The sequence below is a fragment of the Malaclemys terrapin genome, chromosome 4 (genome assembly GCF_027887155.1).
Source record: "Malaclemys terrapin pileata isolate rMalTer1 chromosome 4, rMalTer1.hap1, whole genome shotgun sequence".
NCBI classification, from domain to species: Eukaryota; Metazoa; Chordata; order Testudines; family Emydidae; genus Malaclemys; species Malaclemys terrapin.
Window position 1 is genome coordinate 78,153,006 of NC_071508.1, and position 22,984 is coordinate 78,175,989.

At 39.4% G+C, this 22,984-nt stretch overlaps 1 protein-coding gene across 1 annotated transcript in view; it reads left to right on the top strand.

Annotated features, from left to right (window-relative positions):
- The window catches only part of HSD17B12 (hydroxysteroid 17-beta dehydrogenase 12), a 154,958-nt gene that overhangs the window by 85,351 nt on the left and 46,623 nt on the right, over positions 1-22,984 (top strand). Inside the window, exons 4-6 of the mRNA XM_054027955.1 lie at positions 7,928-8,038; positions 15,564-15,628; positions 17,674-17,718. Of these exons, the coding sequence (XP_053883930.1) occupies positions 7,928-8,038; positions 15,564-15,628; positions 17,674-17,718 (221 nt within the window). The remainder of the gene's footprint in view (positions 1-7,927; positions 8,039-15,563; positions 15,629-17,673; positions 17,719-22,984) is intronic.

A 22,984-nucleotide genomic window follows, 5' to 3' on the forward strand; every position in this document is an offset into this window, starting at 1 on the left:
TAACTTCAGCTTTCAAAATGTATTGTTCTAAATAACTAGTTACACAGACAATTGCAGAGAGCTTCTGACCTCCTTACACACACTTTTGAATAATTGTTCCACTGCTTATGTTAACACTAAGGGTATGTGTAAACTTGGAGCTGGGGGGTCTGATTCCTAGTTGACATAGACATGCTTGCACTAGCACGCATCAAGCTAGTGTGCTCAAAATACCACTGTAGCATGGATAGCTGTGAGCAGTGGGGTTCAGGCAGTTTTGTACTTAGGGTGACTAGCTTGTGCTGCTGCTCGCTGCTGCCCATCCATCCTCCGCTGTGCTGCTATTTTTAGCACACTAGCTTGCTGAGAGCTAGCATGAATGTGTCTCTAAGCTGGGAATCACACCCCTAGCTCCAAGTATAGACATACCCTAATCTTTCTCACTTGTTTAGCCTGTGTTGAAAAATTGTTGTTACTCTTTTGATGCAAACTGTCTTTAAAGTTATCTATTTAGGTGATATGTCTAGCTCAGGGGTCAGCAACCTTTCAGAAGTGGTGTGCCGAGTCTTCATGTATTCACTCTAATTTAATTTAAGGTTTCGCGTGCCAGTAATACATTAACATTTTAATGTTTTTAGAAGGTCTCTTTCTATAAGTCTGTAATATATAACTAAACTATTGTTGTATGTAAAGTAAATAAGGTTTTTAAAATGTTTAAGAAGCTTCATATAAAATTAAATTAAAATGTAGAGCCCACCGGACCGGTGGCCAGGACCCAGGCAGTGTGAGTGCCACTGAAAATCAGCTCGCGTGCCATAGGTTGCCTACCCCTGGTCTAGCTAGTGCGGTATACGTGGCAATGTTGTATATACAGTGAATTCCACTGGTATGAAATGAAACCAGAAATATTTTCTGGTACTTGACCAAAATATACTTACCTTCTAAATTTAACATAGCAAGCTTTCTTAAATCTTACCCAGGCATCTCATTATATGTTATGTGCTGAAACGGATACTGTATGACATCCCTACGTGGAGCCTTCTGTTGCAAAACAAGCACAGACTGAACTGTTCTATCAACTATAATTTATTTCAACTTCTGTTTATTCCTTAGGTTACCAGTACTGCGCTGTAGAGTTGTATGGAAACATCTGTAACTTAGTAGGCGTCTTGGTAGATATGCTAGCATACCTGCTATTACATGGACTAGCCAAATTAATGTGCTTTAGTCTGCATCTTCAATTAGGGCAGCAGCATTAGTGTTGCTATTCCACAGCTGGCACTAAGCCATGTGGGAGTGTATTGCACCATAGCCAGACACTAGATGGTATCTCTTAATTAAAATACTTGGCTGTGTTTGTTTGTGTAGTTTCTTTAAAGCAGTAAGTGGTCTACAGAACTGATTATTGATTTAAAAAAAAAAAGTTTGAATCCCATTTTGTTATATTGAGATAGCAGATGTTTGGGATGTTTTTCCATTTCCCCTAAATCAGTTCTTTTACTAAGTGGTTCAGAAATTAATGTTTTGTGTGTAGCTTTCATGGCTTAGACAATTAGCTGTCTGGTAGCCAGAGAAGTGGACACAGACTTTAAATGTTTCATAGCAGTATTTCTAATGCAAAAAAGGAAGAGCTTGCTCTTATGGTTGGGATCAGGAAGTACAGTACTCTCAATTTACTTCCTAAGGTTAGTATGCTGTGACTGACAGTCATTTGGTAACTTGCTGCCTGGGGTGAAAGAAGTCCTGGCAGCTAAATGTAATCATTAGGAAGAATGTTTAATTTGGGGGAGAGGGCTTGCATTTCACTAGCTCCTTGGTGCCCTAATCAAGGATTGGGTTTGTTGTGCACTGTACAAAAACAATCTCTCCCCCCACCCCCAGAGAGTTTACATATAGGTTTAATATAACACAGCAGATGAATGCAACTGACAAATTAGAGATATAGAGAAAGAGGAGGACAAGACAACAGTAACATTTCTCAGAGTAACAGCCGTGTTAGTCTCTAAGGTGCCACAAGTACTCCTGTTCTTCTTAGTAACATTTCTAGCTTTCTCTAAAATGCTCCTACAGCCCTAAGCAGACCTGGATAGATGACAGGACCTTCAGGGTCAAATGTTTGGATGAGAAGATGGTGTAAATAAAGGGTTGTGAGTTTTTAGGCAGCAGCAAACTTCTTAGGAAAAGAAGACCTTATATAGAAGGGATGAGGTCCTTCTTGATAAATCCCTTTGCCCATCCATCCCAGCCCCAACCTTTAGAAGTGGAACCAAACTTCTAATATCAAGATTATCAAAGTTGTGGAGAGCTATTAAAACTACAAGTTAGAGGTGTAGTGTAGGTAAGCCAATAGGTGCTGAAGAGTCCTTGGAGTAGACAGAGAGAGATTGGCTAGGGATATTAAAAAGGAAATTCTGTATCTGGTTAAAAAAATTGGTCCAATTATAACTCCTCTGGAAGAGGGACAGATTGAAAGCAGCACATAGGTGTAGGCTACAATGAAGTATGTGGGAAAATAGTTAAATATACATAAACACACTAAAAAAGAAACTACAAATATCTATCCCAGTGCAAAAAACTTACAAGCAGAAATAGGTGAATTAGTTTGAGAAGCAATGGAAGAGAACCTTGAGATAATATGCATAATATGGAATGTGGTGAACTGACAAAAATAATGGAATGCTGTAGTACCTGGAGATAAACTAGACCTGAACTTTCATGATTGTGTATATCTAAGTAAGATTTATGCAGAATTGCACTTTGGAAGATATGGCCCATGTTGATTGTGTATTTATTTGCCTTTTCCTATAGTAACAGTATAAAATAGTTAACAGTTAAAAACCCTTATACTACAGTTAAATATTTTTTGGAGGTTATAGTTGTTGTCTGTGGAAATAATATTGATCGTCTACAGAGCAAATGGTTTTAGTTTAAGATTTACAATAAACAAGATATAAGTTGTTTGGAAGTAAACATGGAATTACAGGCCCTAAAATGGGATTGAGGGACCATTGCAAATGGGATTGATTTAGTTTTTGGTGCAGGCTGTTCACAGATTCCTTCACTAGTACGTTTTGTGTCTTGGTGATTCATGTTCACAGTTTTTGTGACTTCACTAATGGTTTAATCACCATGAAATTTGGCTGGGTTGGAGGGGCTGCTTAAGGGTAAGAACATCTGTTTAAGGAGAGAAATTGTTGGGACCTTGGTATAAGATTTTATCAAGAAAGTCCAGAGAGCTAACATTCTAAGGATAAAAGTAGGCATGTAAAAGGTTAAGTGGTAAGCATTAGGCTTACCGTTAACCCCGGAGGCCCCGTGCTGGCTGGAGTACGGCTGGCCGGAGCAGCCCCAGCTGCATTGGGCTGGCTGGCCGGCCAGCGGAACCCCAGCCCCGTCCAGGCCGGCGGGATCCCGGCCCCAGCCCCCACCGTATCAGGCTGGCTGGAGCAACCTCAGTTAATTGGTTAAATGATATAATTTTAATAGCTAACCGGTTAACTTTTTAAACTGATATTTACATCCTTAGATACAAGCATTTTTATTTAAACAGCGAGCCACCACCACCATCACTGTGGGGAATAGCGTAGGAAGAGTCTTGAGGGAAAACACTCAGCAGGTATAACGCAGACTTTTCTAGTCATGAGGTGGGTAGCATGAAGAGGCAAATGAAGCAGGTACTGGGGGTAGATGAAGAGAGCTGAGATCTGGGTAGGGTTGAAGTTGTGAAGAACCTAGAAGGAGCAAAGAAGCAGCCTGAACTTAGTGCAGAAGCAAATTAGAAGCCTGTGTACAAGTTTCAGGAGGATTGGTGATGATCAGAGGAAGACTTGGCATCGATAGCCTGGAGGATTCAGAGGGATGAGAGGTGGGGAGGGCAACCAGCGAGAAGCTACTATCATTAAGATGTTAGGTGTCCAAATATAAACCAGGGTTGCACAGTAGGGGTGAAGTGGAAAAGTTAATTGTAGTTATCATTGAGGAAGTAGAGAGAGGATGTGTTGAGATTCAGGAGATGTGGTTCAATAGAGGACTGCCTAAGGAATTGAAGTATTCAGGAATACCATGTGTTAATCCACTAGTGTTGTTTGAAATCTGGACTACTATTCGAAACATCTGTATTTGTTACAAGCTGTTGGTGGGCTGATGAAGTATAACTGGCTTACTGGGTATTAACTGATTCACCTTCGAAGAGGTAATACCATCTTAATAAGAGAGTGTTGAAAGAGAGAAAATAAAAATAAAAAACCCTTGAACCATTTCTGACCCCATCTTAAATATTTGTCTTGAGTTGGGTAGTGATGTGACCTTGAATATACCTGTTGAACAGAACATAAATTCCAATACTAAAGTAATTTTTACTGTAGATATTAACTTTACTGTTTTTCATTTTTCATTGTATTGCTTCTTCTGGCTTCCCTTACTTCCTGTTTCACATTATAGAAGATGATACACATTAGTTATAGCTGCATAGTTTAATCATTGTAAATCCATTTCTTTAAGGACTTGCTAATTTTCATAAGCTTTGAAGACCGATTGCATGGAAAAGCTACCATCAGTGATATAGAACTTCATAATTATCTCCATTCAGCATCAGGTCTTAGCTTTTTTGCTTACCTCTTTTGTCATTCAGTATCTTTGTATGCTTTTATAAACCTTTTTTTGTTTTGTTTTTAAAGACTCCCCCAAGTATTGCTAATAGGGCGGTCAAGCAATTAAAAGAATTAATCGCGATTAATCACGCTGTTAAACAACTATAGAATACCATTTATTTTAAATATTTTTGGATGTTTACTACATTTTCAAATATATTAATTGTACAGTGCTCACTTTATATTTTTTATTGCAAATTGCACTGTAAAGAAAATTGTTTTTCAATTCATCTCATACAAGTACTGTCGTGCACGCTCTTTATCATGAAAGTTGAACTTATAAATGTAGAATTATGTACAAAAAATCCTGCATTCAAAAACAAAACAGTGTAAAACTTTAGAGCCTACAAGTCCACTCAGTCCTACTTCTTGGTCAGCTAATCACACAGACAAACAAGGTTGGTTACAATTTGCAGGAGATAATGCTGCATGCTTCTTGTTTACAGTGTCACCCGAAAGTGAGAACAGGTGTTCGCATGGCACTGTTGTAGCTGGCATTGCAAGATATTTACATGCCAGATGCGCTAAAGATTCCTATGTCCTTTCATGCTTCAACCACCATTCCAGAGGACATGCGTCCATGCTGATGATGGGATCTGCTTGATAACAATCCAAAGCAGTGCGGATTAACACATGTTCATTTTCATCATCTGCTGTGAAAATGTTCTTAAAACAAACATGTGCTGGGTCATCATCCGAGACTGCTCTAACATGAAATATATACAGAATGCGGGTAAAACAGAGCAGGAGACATACAATTCTCTCCCCAAGGAGTATAGTCACAAATTTAATGGACACTTTTTTTTTTTAATGAGCATCATCAGCATGGAAACATGTCTTCTGGAATGGTGGCTGAAGCATGGAAGGGGCATACAAATGTTTAGCATATCTGGCATGTAAATACCTTGCAACACCGGCTACATAAGTGCCATGTGAATGCCTGTTCTCACTTTCAGGTGACATTGTAAATAAGAAGCAGGCAGCAGTATCTCCCATCAATACAAACAAACTTGTTTGTCTTAGCGATTGGCAGAATAAGAAGTAGGACTGAGTGGACTTGTAGGCTCTAAAGTTTTACACTGTTTTGTTTTTGAGTACTGTTATGTAACCAAAAAAATCTGCATTTGTAAGTTACACTTTCACGATACAGAGATTTTCAGGTCTTGTATGAGGTGAATTGAAAAATACTGTTTCTTTTGTTTATCATTTTTACAGTGCATATGTTTGTAATAAAAAATCATAATATAAAGTGAGCACTGTGCACTTTGTATTCTGTGTCGTAATTGAAATCAATATTGAAAATGTAAAAAAAATCCCAAAATATTTAATAAATGTCAATTGGTATTCTACTATTATAAGTGCGATTAATCACAATTAATTTTTTTAATCGTGATTACATTTTTTGAGTTAATCGCATGAGTTAACTGCAATTAATTGACAGCCCTAACTGCTAAACAAAACCTAATGAAAAACACTTTGAGGAATGTAAGAAGTGAGTCATTAGTGATGGTGTCTGGCTTGTTTAAATAATGTGCATTTCATAGAGCCCCTTAATGGCAATGAAAATTGCTGAAAATACCGTAAAACAATAAAGACTGTACGTATGCAGTAATGTCCTGTTTTGATGCTTCATCCACCCAAACCACTTGTCCACATTTGATACATTTGTTCCCTCTAATTCACTTCCTATAGGATTTCACATGTGTATGTTTTTAACATTCGAACAGATGTGTTCAAAAATAGAATCTCTTCAACATCTTTTTACTGAGAAGGGGGAAGGTGAACTTGATTTTCTTCTGACAAGATCACAAGACTGCTGCTGCAGTAGGGGCTTAATGCTGTTTACGTCGTCATTTTACATAGCAACATCTCCCTAGGGATTTTTAAACAATGCAGCTGTTCATGAAAGATGAAGAGGGGGAAAAATAGTTGCATCTGCCATTAGGGTTATTAAAAAAAAAAAAAAAAAAAGCCGCAAGCAAACCATTGAGTGCAGTAGATTCATGATTCTGCATGAATGGACAACAGAATCATGGGAGCTGCTATTTTTTTTTTTCTTGAATGGAAGAGAGCATCATGGGAATGTGGCTGCTTCTAATCTTTTTGTGAATGATTCTTTTCCATTTAAATTGGCACCATTTTTATGAATGATTTAAAATATTTTTTCCGCAACTATTCTTTAAAATGTGCATAAATTACTGAAGGAACACTAAAATAGTGCTTTTTTCATCTAATTTAGACTATTTTGGTCACCACCTTTTGTTTTGCTGATGTCCAAGATGGCATTGTGCTGATTTTAATTTAATGTAATTACACCTCTACCCCGATATAACGCTGTCCTCAGGAGCCAAAAAATCTTACTGCGTTATAGGTGAAACTGCGTTCTGTCGAACTTGCTTTGATCCGCCGGAGTGCGTAGCCCCGCCCCCCTGGAGCACTGCTTTACCGCGTTGTATCCGAATTCGTGTTATATCGGGTCGTGTTATATTGGGGTAGAGGTGTAATTTAACTTGATGGAAAGAGAATTAGGCTACAGAGATATTTTATCCTTAAATCTTGAATAAAATGTCAGAAATTATAACAATGTAATTTGTTCCACCATGCTGCAAGAGTGGAAGTGACACTATGTTGAAGGTTTTTGTTGGCCTTGTGTAAACTGTAGTTGTATCTTTTTTTTTCCTACTTCCTTTCCTCTGTGCTCTTCTGGCTCCTTGGTTTCTTAAACATCAAAAAAGTCAGGGTTAGGGGTGGAGATGTAGGGCAACAGGAATCTGCGTACACTTAAGCTGCAGCACCTTCTGCACCAATAGTCTTTTGCTAATGTTAGTGAGCCACTTAAACTGCATAAATATTTGAAGTACAATGGTCCCTGATCCCATTGCACTTCAACTCTCAACATGTAACAGATACACGAAATTTGCTTCTAACTTTTGGTTTTTGTGTGGTCTGTATTAACCTGTGTAATTTGCTAACTCCCTGGACCCTCATGAACAGAAGGTGCTGAATCTTTCGAGGTTCTTGTGGTGAGAGAGTACTAGTTGTATGCGTCTTTAAAGAGTTGGAAGATTTTAATGGTACGCTGAAAGTTTATGCATAAATCAAAAAAACAACCTAACAGTAGAACACTTGCCCTTGATAAATGAATGTGACACTGTATAACAATGTTTTGAACTAACAGTATAGTAGTTTGTCTTAAACCATAATGACTTAAGTATCCTTCATATTTTTAAAATTGGAATGGCCAAGTCCTTTAACTTAACTGTATTCAACTTTTTTGGTTTGTTTTTGTTATTTTTCAGAAGAGAAATTCAAAGTGGAAACAAAAATTATTGCCGCAGACTTTGGTGAGAGAGAAGATATTTACAGTAGAATTGAAGCAGGACTGGAAGGCCTTGAGATTGGTGTTTTAGGTTTGTATCTGATCTGTTTCTAGATTTTTATGTGCTGGAGATTTTTGTCTTGGTATCCCTAGTAGTTTGCTCCCCTCTGCCCCAGTATTAAAGTTTATTGAAACCAGCCTGCAAAAGCTGTGGATATGACTGAGCTGAAAAAAGTGAAGTGACTGCATTCTAGATAGTTCTTATTATGGCCCTGATGCCTAAAAAGCATCCCTATTCAGGAGAGCACTTACTCCTGTACTTCAGTTCTTTTCTGAATCAGGGTTCTTCTGATGATGCATTTTTGGATGCTTTATTTTTATTTATATTACTAAAGGCTCACCTTCGACTCTGTGCCTTTAATACTTTAAATACTCCGCTATCTAACCTAGTAGCAGATTGGAAGCTAACCAGATCCCAAGATTATGAACTTTAAATACCCTTAAATCAGTTCAATTCAATTTTTAAACTACAGAAGTTGTCAAAGTGGGGGAGGTGGGGGTGGAAGTTTGTATTAAAACAAAAAACCAAACTCAAGCTTCTGCCCCCTCATGTCTCTGTTGGGTGGATAAGATCTTCCCAGGATAGAACTACCTATGATGATGAGTAGTATTTGATCCTCTGTGGCCTTAACCAAAGGGACTGATATCTTCTCCTTGCCTTCTGATTACTTCCCACAACCCTCCAGTTTACATCATGAAGCTGTAATAGAAGCCAGCTAACTTCAACCTGCCTAAATTTAGTGTTCATAAGACATAAGGGGGTAGATGAGTCTTTAAAGTCAGGCTACGATCTTACTTTTTTTGTACTCGTAGCACACTTTTGTTATATAAATACCTTCAGTAGGACTCGGGAGAAATGGTGCATTTGTGATCACACATCAGCACTGAAAATGCTTCTGCATTTATTCATAAACCCCAGCTCTAATGAAACTAAATGTTTAGTTTTTCTGTTCTTTGTGTGTGGAGTAGCAGTTGAATCCTGTGGGAACGATATTAACTTTTAGTTACAGAGCTGCTGAAGCTTAGTAGCTAGGATATAACATCAAGTCATTGACTTCCTGCTTCAGGAGGTTCAGGTTTGACTATGTTCTGGTCATATTGGTTAGCTCTGTTGTTCAGCCTATTGCACTTCTCCTTTGGGTACTATACAGTATCTTGAAGATGCTGCAGTAGTCTTGGCATTTTCTCATCGAAAGGGTGGGAGAAGACAAGGTGATTATTCTGTTTGCTTCACTGAACCTAAAATCAATAGGTAATTCAAACCAGTTCTTAAGCTCAAGAACCTGCAGAGTTTCCTCAAGATAAGAAGACTTACTTTAGATTCAGACAATTCAGTAAAGGGATTTTCTTGAAATTATATATTTATACTGAATTTCCCTGTGTGTGTGTGTATATATATATATATATATTCCTATGCACCTTTCTCACAGTGCATTTCTACAGTTCTCCATTATGGGGATGAGAACCCATAATGGCGAACAATGGCTTGAGATTTCACAAATCTGACATCTGAAGCTCTCAAAAAGATTACACCGTTTTACAACACCCATGTGAGGTAATAAGAATGTATACAAAATTTCTAGAGTGTTTTAGGGTACAGTGGCAGCTGGGATTAGAACAAAGGAATTCTGCCTCCTGCTCCCCAACTTGATCTATAAGGCCATGTCTGCACTACTGGGGAGGGGAATAGCGTAGCTGAATTCGACGTATCTGATCTGACTTACCCCGCTGTGAGGACGGCGGCAAATCGACTGCCGCGGCTCCCCTGCTGACGGCGCTTCTACCTGGGCTGGTGGAGTACGCACGTCGATTTGGGGATCAATTATCGCGTCTCGTCGGGACGATCCCCGAGAGATCGTTTTTTCTACCACCGATCCGGGCGGGTAGTGAAGACCAGTCCTAAGACTAAGTTTCTTTCTAAACCAGAACAAATACATATGGAATAGTTTTGCATTTCAGAAAAAAAATCAATAATATTTCTTAGGCGTAGGTAATCCTGGATTTCTGTAGCCTCAAATTGGGGCGGTCTGTGCTAGCTCTGTGGTATCCATTGCAAATGTTCCAAGGTTCTTGAGCTGCTTAAACTGTCTGTTGGCAGTTGTAAAGTGTGTTGCCTTTAAGAGGGCACCAGCACCTACTAGGGCAATTCTTTCCCCCCCCCCCCCCCCCAGTTAATGTGATAACCCATTGTCTCTTTAAAACTGGCAATTTACAGATTCAGATTATGGCTAATCCATAAAGGCAGTATTTTACTGATTGCCAGAACATCAAGTTTGTTTTAAAGATGCAAGGCAGCGTTATAGATTTCTGTGACATTAATTGCTGTCCAAGGTCTATGTTCAATCTTCTGCCAATACGTACTGTCCATATGGGTGCCTGAGAAGACCCCTAACCAAGCTAATTAGGCACTTAGCTACACAGTGCATATTCTTCTTTGGAGCCTCACTTGGGCTGATATGCAGGAGTAACTTGGTGGCAGCTCAGTACTCACTATTACACGATAGAGTTCCTTGCACTGTGTCCTGGTTACTTTTAACCTTTCACTTATATACACCATAGTCTGCATCTACACTGGGCAGAATCAAGACCCCTGTGATTGCAAAGTCATAGCACAACTTTGGACAAAAGTATTTACAGATTAAAATCCTTGTAAACTCCTTTTTATTTGGAACTTACTTCTCACCCACATGTAAAGGCTAGAGTTTGCATAATGTTTTGCTGTGTGTTCAAAACAGCATCTGTCAGTGACTTTGAACATGTGCTAACTGCAGCAATATGTTAAATAGGCAGAGATGAGAGATTTTCCTTGCACCACTTTAAATAGTGGGCTTCTTAAATGAAATTTGACAAACTTGACACTCTCCAGGTCAGCAAACTCAACTTTTTAGGTAAATACACAATTTTCGGTCACTTTCCATCTGGTTTCAATTTTATTTTAAACCAAATTTTAGTTAATTTTAAGATGGCTACAAAATTTACTAATGAGAGCCACCAATGATGAGGGCTGCACTCCTACCACCGCCAATTCCAGTACTGAACTGAGTGTGAGCAGGTGAAAGCAAAGCCAAGGGCATGACTGACTAGGTTTCTTGTAAACTTCCCTCTATTTCCTGCTCACAAAAATGGACCAGGCAGACAAGTCAGGAAAATTCCTCAAGTTCTGTGTTGATGCCCATGATCATTCCTGTGGGTGAGGTGGTACTCTGTACATGAGATGCCCAAAATTGTTAGCTCTATCAAGTGATTTGCTATGCTCGTGTTTCGTGGAAATCTTTATAAAATCACCATCAATTTCAAACTAGTTTTGCTTGCATACATTTCACAGATGAATCCCTGACCGTCCTTTTTGCTAGCAGAGCCAGGCTTTGGGTTCCATAAAGGAGAATTGCATTTTTAAAGTTGGCTTCTAGTTTTTCCCTTGCAGATAGCCCTGGAAATGGAAATGGATTGCTAAAATTGAAAAGATTACATAGTTGGTCTCCATTCTGCAGTGAAAGGTTGAGTGGGGGGAAGATGTGGAAATTTAAATATCTCCCTAACACACACTTACTTATGAGTTAATTTTTCAGAAAATCCTGAAAAATCATGTCCCTAACTCTTCACACTACCCTGAGTTGTGCCCTACTCATAAAAAGGCTGATAACTGTGGCCAAAACTTTGTTATATTTAGGATAATGGGTGGCAAAAAAGTGTGCCTCCCGCTCCTCTTCCCCCCCTCTCCCCCCCGCTAATACTGACACTGCTTGTTAAAACTTCTATGCTTCTGAGGGTATATCTACACTGCAGTAAAATACCCATGGCTGGCCCCGATCAGCTGACCTGGGCTCAGGCTGCAGGGGTATAAAATTGCAGTGTAGACACTTGCACTGAAGCCTGGGGCTCTGGGACCCTCCCCCATCACAGGGTCCTAGTGCCTGGGCTCCAGCACAAGCTCAAATGTCTGCACTGCAGTTTTATAGCCCCATAGTCTGAGCTTTGTGAGCCCAAGTCAGCTGACATGGGGCAGCGACGGGGGGGGGAGGGGGTGGGTTATTGCAATGTACACATACCTGGAATGTGCAGCACACTTGCTAATGGTCTGGAGGATGTTTATTTCTCCTCATTTCCAGCTAATGTATTTTTAGGATTCTTGTAAAGAAATTTACATGGGTAAGTAGTTGCTGTAAAGGGGTTCGGAAATCTTGAATAGGAGAAGTGTACTTGAGACAGTCTTGGAATGAAGTTTAATAGCCTCTGCTTATAACTAATCTTCTGTCAGTTTCCTCCACATATTTCTAATATCCTTGATATTGAAATGAGTTTTCAGACACTATCTTAAAATGCAACCTTTTGCTGTCCATGCAACTGAGACAAAGATCCCATGACACTTCTCCTAAAAATGTTTGTCTCAGTGTCATTGGCCGGAAAATTTCCCTTCTCCTTCATAAACTCCAACCCCAAAGTGAATGCATTTCAACAATGCTGTTAATATATTAATAGTACGGTACTTTAGGATCCTATGGGATGGAAGGCACTATAGAAATGTAAAATGTTGCATCCACAGCAACTGATTATGGTGTCTCTATAGATTGACTTCAGTGGGTATGTCTATATTGAAATGTAAGCCCAAAAGTTAGTGGAATTCAAGTTCGCAGACTCTGGGTGTGTTAATCTAGGGGGCTTGCGTGTCTACACTTCGGCTTGGTCTACACTAAACCCCCAAATCGAACTAAGGTACGCAACTTCAGCTACGTGAATAACGTAGCTGAAGTCGACATACCTTAGTTCGAACTTACCGCGGTCCAGACCCGGCAGGCAGGCTCCCCCGTCGACTCCGCGTACTCCTCGCGGCGAGCAGGATTACCGGAGTCGACAGGGAGCACTTCTGAGTTCGATTTATCGCGTCCAGACAAGACGCGATAAATCGAACCCAGAAGTTCGATTGCCTGCTGCTGAACAAGCGCCTAAGTATAGACAAGCCCTTATTTGTAAACTCCAGGTTAGGAATTATTGAACTGACAGTCCCAACCTGGGCCTCCAATGTCTACACTGTATTATGTGTGCCCAAGTCTAGCCACCATATCCCAGACATTCAGTGCCCTCCCAGAATGTGGCCACTCTAGCCCTTTGTTCATGTTGCAGTGTGGGAAAATTTTTGTCCAGAGGACAAAGAAAGTTAGTGTGTGTGGAAGTGTGAGATACTTGTGCCTTGGGAGTCTGCCAAGATTTCACTGGGGCTGCATTTATACTGCAAAGCAATACAGCTTGAACCCTAAATTGTGGTTTGACTCAGGCTCAGGCCCTCCACCTCCGTGAGGCCTTGGGATCCTGGATTCGTATGTAGATGGAAGGGGGTTTAGGCTTGAGCCTGAGTTTGAACCCTGGGTTTACACTGAAGTGTAGGCTTGTTCAGTGAGGTCAACTGAAATGTATATGAAACAAAGATTCTGTTTTCATGTTACTGTCTTTCATAATGAAGTCAAAATTGAGAATATATAAGACAGAAGCAGCATTGTTTGAGTGGGATTAGAAGTTTCCATGATTTGTTAGTGTTTAGATTACTAGAGTATGAATATTGGCTTCATATCTGGGCTTGTCTACACTGGCAATTTACAGCACTGCAACTTTCTCGCTCAGGGGGAGAAAACACCCCCCTGAGCGCAGCAAGTTTCAGCGCTGTAAAGCGCCAGTGTAGACAGTGCCCCAGTGCTGGGAGCTACGCCCTTCGTGGAGGTGGCTTTTTTAGAGCGCTGGGAGAGCTGTCTCCCAGCGCTCTGCCGCGACTACACAAGCCACGTTAAAGTGCTGCCACAGCAGCGCTTTAGCATTGTTTGTGTAGACTAGCCCTCGGAGAACACTGCTGAAGTACTGCTTTCAAAAATTAGGTTTAATCAATTAACAGATTCTCTATTAATTTTTAAATGCTGCCAATGGGGGGAGATTTCGCAGGTCTGAAGAATGTGAAAACAACTTGTGGAACAGTTTGCTATGGTGAATCCCCGTGTAATGAGCCTTTGAATAGACAGAGAAAGCAAAACACAAACCCTTTCAAAAGGCAGATAAGCTTTGTCAAAAACATGCACTGCTTAATGTACTAAGATTGTCATTAATGAGATTTCTCCTGCACTCATATTCGTGCTCCCCCCTACCCCCAAGCTATTGAAGCTCTTTGACAGAGTGCCTTCAATGAGTTCTCAAGTTGCTGCTCGTGTTGGTTACTGCTGCCATCTACTTTCCTGACACAGCAATTGCTGATTTAGGAGTGGTGTTAATTTGTCCATTTCAGTGTATTTCACTTTCTAGGGCTCTCTTCTGCTACAAATTGTGTGTGTGTGTGTGCGCTGTTTTTTCTTCACAGAAATTACAAGATTGGCAGAACCACGGTGGTGGCCTATGAACAACTAGTAGTCTGAAGAGCTTGTTGCAGATGTTTTGGGTGGGGAGGAAAGTAGGCCTCTCCTAAAGGCAGTGGGGAGACTGGCACGTTTAGTCTTTGAAAAACTGTAAACAGTTTTCATGTAGGATGTTGCCAGGGATTGGGATGTGTCCCTTGGCTTTTCATTTAATTCACTTGAGTTACGCAATTGTACCTCTGCACACTTGGTACAGTTCTGTCCAGGAGAAGGGTCTTTGGGATGAGAAGGATTAAAATGCAAGTTAAAAATAATTGGGAATATTCTTTTAACAACACTTTTAAAAGTAAAGAATAATGGTGTCTTCTACAGTTAGTCGTGAGTTTTGCCTATGTGTTTGTACTGCATTCCTTATAGAGGGTGCTGAGTTACCAGCTGTTCCTTGTCTTCGTGCACTCTAATGGACTAGTTCAAGGGCTGCTTCTCTCCTCTGTATTTAAAAATAGAAATTGAGTGAGAATTACAATGATTAGCTTATATTTAAACATTAAGTTTGCTTACCTGCTTCTGATCCCAATAAATTAACCTTAAACTGCATTAAAACACTGGAGAATGATTGATTGTAACTTGGGAATGGAAGGCTCAACATGTGAAGGTGGATGAGTTCTACAAACTAAGATCGTTATGTGAAGAGAGGGCATTTGACTGTGGATTTAGTGGCAGTAGATTGAGCGCTTGCCTCAGTCTCTGGTTTACGTGGTCCATGCCAACACAAACTGTCTTGCGCATAGCATGTTGAGGCTAACTTGTTTTACATGCAAAATGGTCTAACTATGCATGCTGCAAATTTCAAAAGGGGAAAGCTATATATTGGGAATAACCACCTCACTTACAGGAATGTTTCCTGTGTTGTACTATAAAGCTTAGGAGAAATCCGGTAGGACATGTGGAAGATGACCATTACCATTTATATGGTCAAAAAGAATTCCAAAAATTATATTTAAGTGTCTTATGTGTTCACCCTCGCACTGTTCACTAGTACATGTGAGTGTGTGTACAATGTAGTAAATGTGACACGCCACAAGGGCATAAAGGACACACAGTTATAAAACATCTGAATGTGGCATTGTTAACGTTGAAATGAGACTGCTCATTGCAAGTCATCAAAGCTTCAGAATTGGAATGACAGCAGAAACAAGTAAAACTTGTTGTTCTTTGTTTCAGTCAACAATGTGGGAATTTCATACACTTACCCTGAATATTTTCTTGATGTTCCAGACCTGGATAATGTAAGTGTTGCTATGTTTAACTTAACTCTTCTGCAGTTTTCTTACCTTAATAGTAAACTTGTTTTAGATTTCTGTGCAGAATGGAATGCTTGTTAAATGGGGTAGCCTGGATGTAGTTGTAAGAAATACAACTTCAAGGCTAACAGGCTTACACACACAAGATTGGGAAATTCAAAGAGATGATAGAAGCTTAGCCTTTTTTAGATACTTGCATATTTTTTGTTCTTCCAGAACAAAAAAATTGCATTTATCCATTTGCAATTACATGTAAAAAATGTAACTGAGCTAAAGTTGCTATGGGATCCATATCTGAATTTCATGGCTATTGGGTATGATCTCAACTTAATGTTACTCTTTTTTGCACTCTTTTACTTGTTTTTTAAAAAGTGAGTGAAGGCAGTGAAAGCGAGTGATCCATTTGAAAAAATACAGAATATTTGCAGATGTTAAACTTCTGTGGACATGAGTTTTTGACAGCTTTAAATACTGTTTTTCAAATTGCCAGGGTTCATACTTCAGTGAGTACTAAATACATACTAAATTAGAACATGATAAAACTGAATGCAAAGTTTCATGCTTCAAAATATACATATTTTTTAGAAATCTGTCCATCCTTTGTTCAATTCTCATGGTCTGATAATTCAAACAGGTTAATGGACGTATTCATTCTTTTGGGTTCACAGTTAAATAAGCTTGAAAATCTTCAGTTCGTTGAAAGTGTTGTAATGTATCTTCATCTAATGACTAAAAAACTTGTCAGTAAGTGAACTAAAAGACGAAGCAATATACACCTCTACCTCGATATAACGCTGTCCTCAGGAGCCAAAAAATCTTACCGCGTTATAGGTGAAACCGCGTTATATTCAACTTGCTTTGATCCCCCGGAGTGCGCAGCCCCACCCTCCCGGAGCACTGCTTTATCGCGTTATATCCGAATTCGTGTTATATTGGGTAGCGTTATATCAAGGTAGCGGTGTATAGGCAAATGATAGCCATTTAAAAGTATGTAATATATTAAAAGCAATCATAATTTAATGTTGTTCAGTGGTCAGCATGTCCAGGAAGCCAGAATTTACACAACCGGAGAGTGTATAAGTATGTGATAGTATAAGGAAGTGTGTCACAACTGTGATATATATGCACAGTTTGCATTAATAGAATTCATAAAGGGGTAAAAATAATCCAGTAAAACAGTTGCGGTACTAGTCCACTCATTTTTTTATTCTTCCAAGTTGTTTCTTTAACACTGGAAGCAATTGCAGATTTTCTTAACCATAATTTTTCCTGCCCTATTACTGCCTCTCTGCATCCTCTTCTGTTGAAGCAGGTGTGAATAGGTATTGACCACAGGAAAGTAGTCTTCAGAGCACACAATCTGAAATGAGGATAAATGTTAGTTCACAATCCAGAATGCCAAATTATCCCACTTACCTTTTTAATGTAAATCAGGTGCTCACTCTACATTACATAGGTAATTAAGCAGACTTACTGTATATACAACTAAATACACTGCCTGCATGTTTGTGGTGAGATATCTTTCAATATCTAAGGTCTGGTCTATACTACCCGCCTGAATCGGCGGGTAGAAATCGACCTCTCGGGGATCGATTTATCGCGTCCCGTTGGGACGCGACAATCGATCCCCGAATCGGCGCTCTAACTCCACCAGCAGAGGTGGTAGTAAGCGCCGCCGACAAAAAGCGGCAGAAGTCGATTTTGCCGCCGTCCTCACAACGGAGTAAGTCGGCTGCAATACGTCGAATTCAGCTACGCTATTCACGTAGCTGAATTTGCGTATCTTAAATCGACTCCCCGCTGTAGTGTAGATGTACCCTCAGTGACTGACAGCCTAGACCCTTGTCAGTCTGGGTGTATACCTGATTCTGACAGAGATAAGGGGTAGTGAGGTTGCTAGATTTCCTGATGGAGATGGAGTTTTTGCTGTAGTGCATGTGGCTTTTTTAAATTGTCATGACACTTAAAGCCCTGGACAGTTTAATATTTATCAAAATAATTTTTTCGATAAATCTGTTTCTTTCCTGCAGACAATCAATAAAATGATAAACATTAACATCATGTCTGTTTGCAAGGTAAGTGCCCTCTTACTGATATTTGCACTTAAAACTCTTAAGTATTCTAAAACAATAAACAATGTTGATTCACTTGCTACCAGTAAATTGCTTTCACTTCCTTTGAGCTATGCAGTTTCTCTCCTCCTTTTTAATATCTCAAGAATTGCTACGTTTAGTGTGCACTCTCCTACCTGCTCACCAGACTGTTCTCCAATTATGTTGTATAGAAAACAACTTAATATAAATGATACACAAATGTTGCTATAAAAGAGTAAGATGTGTACTTAAAACAAAACCTCATGATCTTTCACATTCATAATCCTGTCTTTCTCATGTCCTTGCACTTATCTCTCATCCCTTGCTGTCCTAGACTGAAAGCTTCTCTGGGCAGAGAAGTCCTTCATTTTTTTTTTTTTTTTTAATAAGGTTCCACGTGCACTTACGGCACAACAGTTAAATATTGTATTCACTATGTGAAATAAACAAGTAGGAAACTACTTGCTGTTGTGGATTATTGTACAAGGAGTCTGTTTTAACTTTTGGAATGCCATTTTTGAAATTATTTCTCTCCCCTTCAATGGTATCTTGAATTTTTTTGATCAATTACTTTTTCTTTTGGAAGAAATCAATCTGAATTCAGCCTTAAGTGCAAGAGCATAAATGTTTTCTTGTTTGTTAAAACCAAGTCTGTGGTGTGGGACAGTGAGCAGGGGAAGAGGATGTGACATTTTTTCTTTACCCAGGTATGCTAAATATATCAGACTTTTAATAGGTTTCAGAGTAGCAGCCGTGTTAGTCTGTATCCGCAAAAAGAAGAACAGGCGTACTTGTGGCACCTTAGAGACTAACAAATTTATTAGAGCATAAGCTTTCGTGGACTACAGCCCACTTCTTCGGATGCATATAGAATGGAACATATATTGAGGAGATATATATATATATACACACACATACAGAGAGCATGAACAGGTGGGAGTTGTCTTACCAACTCTGAGAGGCCAATTAATTAAGAGGAAAAAAAACTTTTGAAGTGATAATCGAGATAGTTTCTTATCAAACTGTCTGTACTGGGCTATCTCGATTATCACTTCAAAAGTTTTTTTTCCTCTTAATTGGCCTCTCAGAGTTGGTAAGACAACTCCCACCTGTTCATGCTCTCTGTATGTGTGTGTATATATATCTCCTCAATATATGTTCCATTCTATATGCATCCGAAGAAGTGGGCTGTAGTCCACGAAAGCTTATGCTCTAATAAATTTGTTAGTCTCTAAGGTGCCACAAGTACTCCTGTTCTTCTTTTTGCAGACTTTTAATAGGAGATGGAGATGATACCAGCTTCTCTATTGCTTAGGAAATCCATGTTGGTAAGTTGAGGAAGCATGCTGGAACAAATATGTTACTACTCAACACTAAGATCCTATTTGCTTTTATGCATATAGGATGGAAGAAAACTTGAAACTCTTCTGACAGCTAAGGGTTAACTTTTTGTCTCCTGTTGAAACCAAAACTGGGTGAATTTAGTTGGAGTTGTGGCTGCATGGATAGGATTTACCTTGTAAATGAGAATTTTGGTTTTCTTTTAACACATTGAAATTCATCCAACGTGCTGCCAAGGGGCTTAGTCTGAAGTTGTCTGATTTCTATCCAAAAAGAACAGAAGCTGGAAAAGAACAAAACAATACTTCTGTAAGAATTCCCTTCTCTACAACGCTTCAGTGTGCTACTTGTTCCAAAGCTAGAAGTTGCTTAATTTACCATAGTTGTAGTTACTCCAGCAACTGCCTTTTCCCACTAGCCTGATTGGTATTGTACCTGTGGTTTTGCACATTGTTGTCCCCAGCAAGCACCACCATTCTTCTGTCAGATGGGCTGGATCATGGCCCACAGAGACTTGTTGCTCTCCTGCAAGATTTCCATTTGTGAGAAGCCAGATTCTGATCGACAGCTTTACCTAGGAAAGATTTTCAACAAAGATCACTCAGCTGAGCTAATATACAGAATTAATGCCTACAACACATGTGTGTAAAACTTTGTGTAAAGTATCCAGGGACCTCTCAGCTAGAGCTAAAATGTACCCGGGGTAAGGGGCAGGGGGACTTCAGTTTCTCCTGATGTGTGACATCCTCACTACACCAGAAGAGGGAGCCCACTATTCAGTGATTGAAGACTTGGGGACTGCTCTAGTTTGTTCAACAGTTCAGATTTTCCTATATTTTAGCAGCCTTTCTCTGCAGTTGCTGTAATTAATATTTTCTCTTTCCCTAAAGCCCTGCCTCTGACCTGGTGTGAGACATCAGATAAATCGTTTTACCTTTTTAAACTTCACTTTCCTGATCTATAAAATGAAGATGACACTTACCCTTCTTTTGTAAAGTGCTTTGAGATGTATAGATAAGTGCTATGTAAGATCTAAATTCTATTACTATTAATAGTAAAGACTAGTTCTTGGCTTCCCTCGACATACCCTATATCTGTATTAAGAAGAGAGTGGTATAAAGCTCACACTAAAGTAGTCTTTATATTTTCCCTTGCCCTAATGTGTGTGGGGTACCAGTTAGCTTTAACTTGATGAGTCTTAAGGCCGTCAGCTGGAAATAATACTTAGCACTTCAGTAGTTCTTTCCATCTTCAAAGGGTTAACATTAACTTATATAAAGGAGTGTTCAGGGCGTTAATTATACCCATTTTAGCAATGAGACTGAGTTGGACTGGTCAAGGCCACAAAAGGAGACAGTTCAGATCTAGGATGAGAAATTAGCTGTTCCTCTCTTCCAGTCCAACTCTGCGTCTCCATGCAAATACAATCTTAAAAATCAATGGTGGAAAGAAAACAAATAATATTCCCTGTGGGGCAAGAATGATATCTTGCTTTGTTTGGAAAGCACGTAGCTCACTTAAAATTTTACTGTAATACCTAAAAATGTATAGGTATCAATGTGTCAAGCTGGGAAGAAGGTGTCTGTTGACATTAAGAGTACACTCGTAACACCTTACTGAAGAGCGGAAAGAGAGCAGATTATATTATAAATTCTGAATAAAAGTTAGGACAGGAAAATAATATAAAACAGAATTAGAGAGAATAGAAACATAGGCAGACAATAATCCAAAATACAGATATTCCACAGGAGTGAGAAACCTGTGGAACAGGAATGACATCCCCCATCATGTTGTAAATTCATGTTTAAAATAGCCCAGGGCAGCCAAAGACTGCATGCTTGTGAGAGTGTGTGTGTGTGTGTGTGTGTGTGTGTGTGTAATATGTCACAGAGAAGAGGCGATGGTCCTTCTTTGGCTCTGAGGGGACCACATTTAGGAAATTGTGTTTGGGTGCACCATGTTACCAGAAAGATGTTGATAAATTGAACGTAATCCAGAGGAGAGCAACAAAAAGTTCAGACGCCAGAGCAATTAACGTATGAGGAAAGATCAAGAGCTACATATGTAATATCTTGGCTAGGATTATTAATGTATGACATAATTTATTACTGATATTTGTAAGTAAACAGATATTTAAAGTTGTAAACACCAAAAAGGGGGAGAGTAAATACATTGCAGAGGATAGAAAAATTCAGGTTGCAGATACTCCCTAGATAGAACACTCATGGGAAAATATTATACATGAATTAGGAAGTGGGAAATCAACTATTTGAATTGTGGAGAGGGGGAAACCAGAGATGGCTATTAGAACTTTAAACACAGGAAACATACCAGGAGAGAAGGGTAGCAGTAGTAGAGAGATGTTTTCTGTCAGTGTTGAAGAAAGCATTTAAGACTTTCTTCCAGCTGCAGATATATTCTGTCCAAATTTAGGAGAGTCCGTAGTTCCATGACTTTTGATAGCTCTGAGAGGTAGTGACAAATGAGTCCCACTGATTTTTTGGGAGTTGAACAGTGCATCTCATCAATTGAGCAATCTCATTACATCTGGTCACATCTGATCGAAACATTGTTGGGAATTGGTCCTGTTTTGAGCAGGGGGTTGGACTAGATGACCTCCTGAGGTCCCTTCCAACCCTATGATTCTATGATCTTTCTCAGTTCAGTCTGGGATCTTTCCCCTTTGAGCTCGCCCTCAAAAAGTTTGAGTTCTTGAATAAGGAAACTTTTGTCCTGCTAGATCCTAGAAACAAATTCTGCTCAAAAGATAAATAACTTGAATGGAAGAGGCTTGATACATGATGTGATTCAGTCATAGTGTCTGCCTTCATATGCACTGTGTCTGTGTCTGGGTTACAGACCTTTCCTTATACTTGAATTGATGACTGTTTTCACAGATCTGATAGGCCAGTTTTGTCCAACCTGGAGTAGAAAAATTATCAAAGGATTTTTGCATATAAAACCCCACATTTAAAAAGTTTTAATTTTAGACAGATTTCACTGAATTGCTTGTAAAAGTTAATTCTTGTGAAGCATGGATGTAATTCCCATTCCATTTTAAAGGGAGTTGTCCACATGTAGAAGGGGCATAGACACTGTCTCAGTGTTTTTCAACCTTTTTGATACCCAGGACTAGCCTTCCTAAACTGTGTCAGGGAGATGTCAGGGACCGGCGCTGGTCCATGGACGAGTCCTAGAGAAACACTGCACTAACAGTTTACATGTTATAGTCTCTGGTATGGATTGTGTATGGACAGTAACAATGTTTGTAATTTCATGGGCAAGCTAATGATAAAAGGGAAGGGAGGTGTAATTTGATTCGTAAAAATCTACAGAATCATAATTTCAGTGGTGTGTCCCTGGGTGGCATGGCAAAGGGGACTCACTCCCCCCACCTCCCTATCCCCCATAGCCTAACTTCCAGTTCCAAGTCCTCTGATTGGTGGAAATTTTGATAATACAGTGTTGTCAGAAAGGGTCAAGTTGGGTATCATTCAAAACCTTTTCTCTTATGAACACAAGGTACCAAATATGACAACTCTTGAACAATTATGTAGATATATAAGAAAAATTTTAAAAATCAGCTTTGTGATGTCATGTCATGCGTCTGACGAAGTGGGTATTCACCCACGAAAGCTTGTGCTCCAATACATCTGTTAGTCTAAAAGGTGCCACAGGATCCTCTGTTGCTTTTTACAAGTCTCTGCTGTGCATTTGGTTTAGACGAAGCCCTAGAACATGAACACAGAGCAATGAAAGTCGTCGGGGAGGGAGGTTGATGGGCATAACACAACATCCAAATGCTCTTTCTTGGGTTTTCCTGTCAACCCCAGAAGTCCATTGAATTTTGAATGAAATATTAATCATGGCTGGGATGACTTCCCCAGAAATAACCAAGCATTAGCTA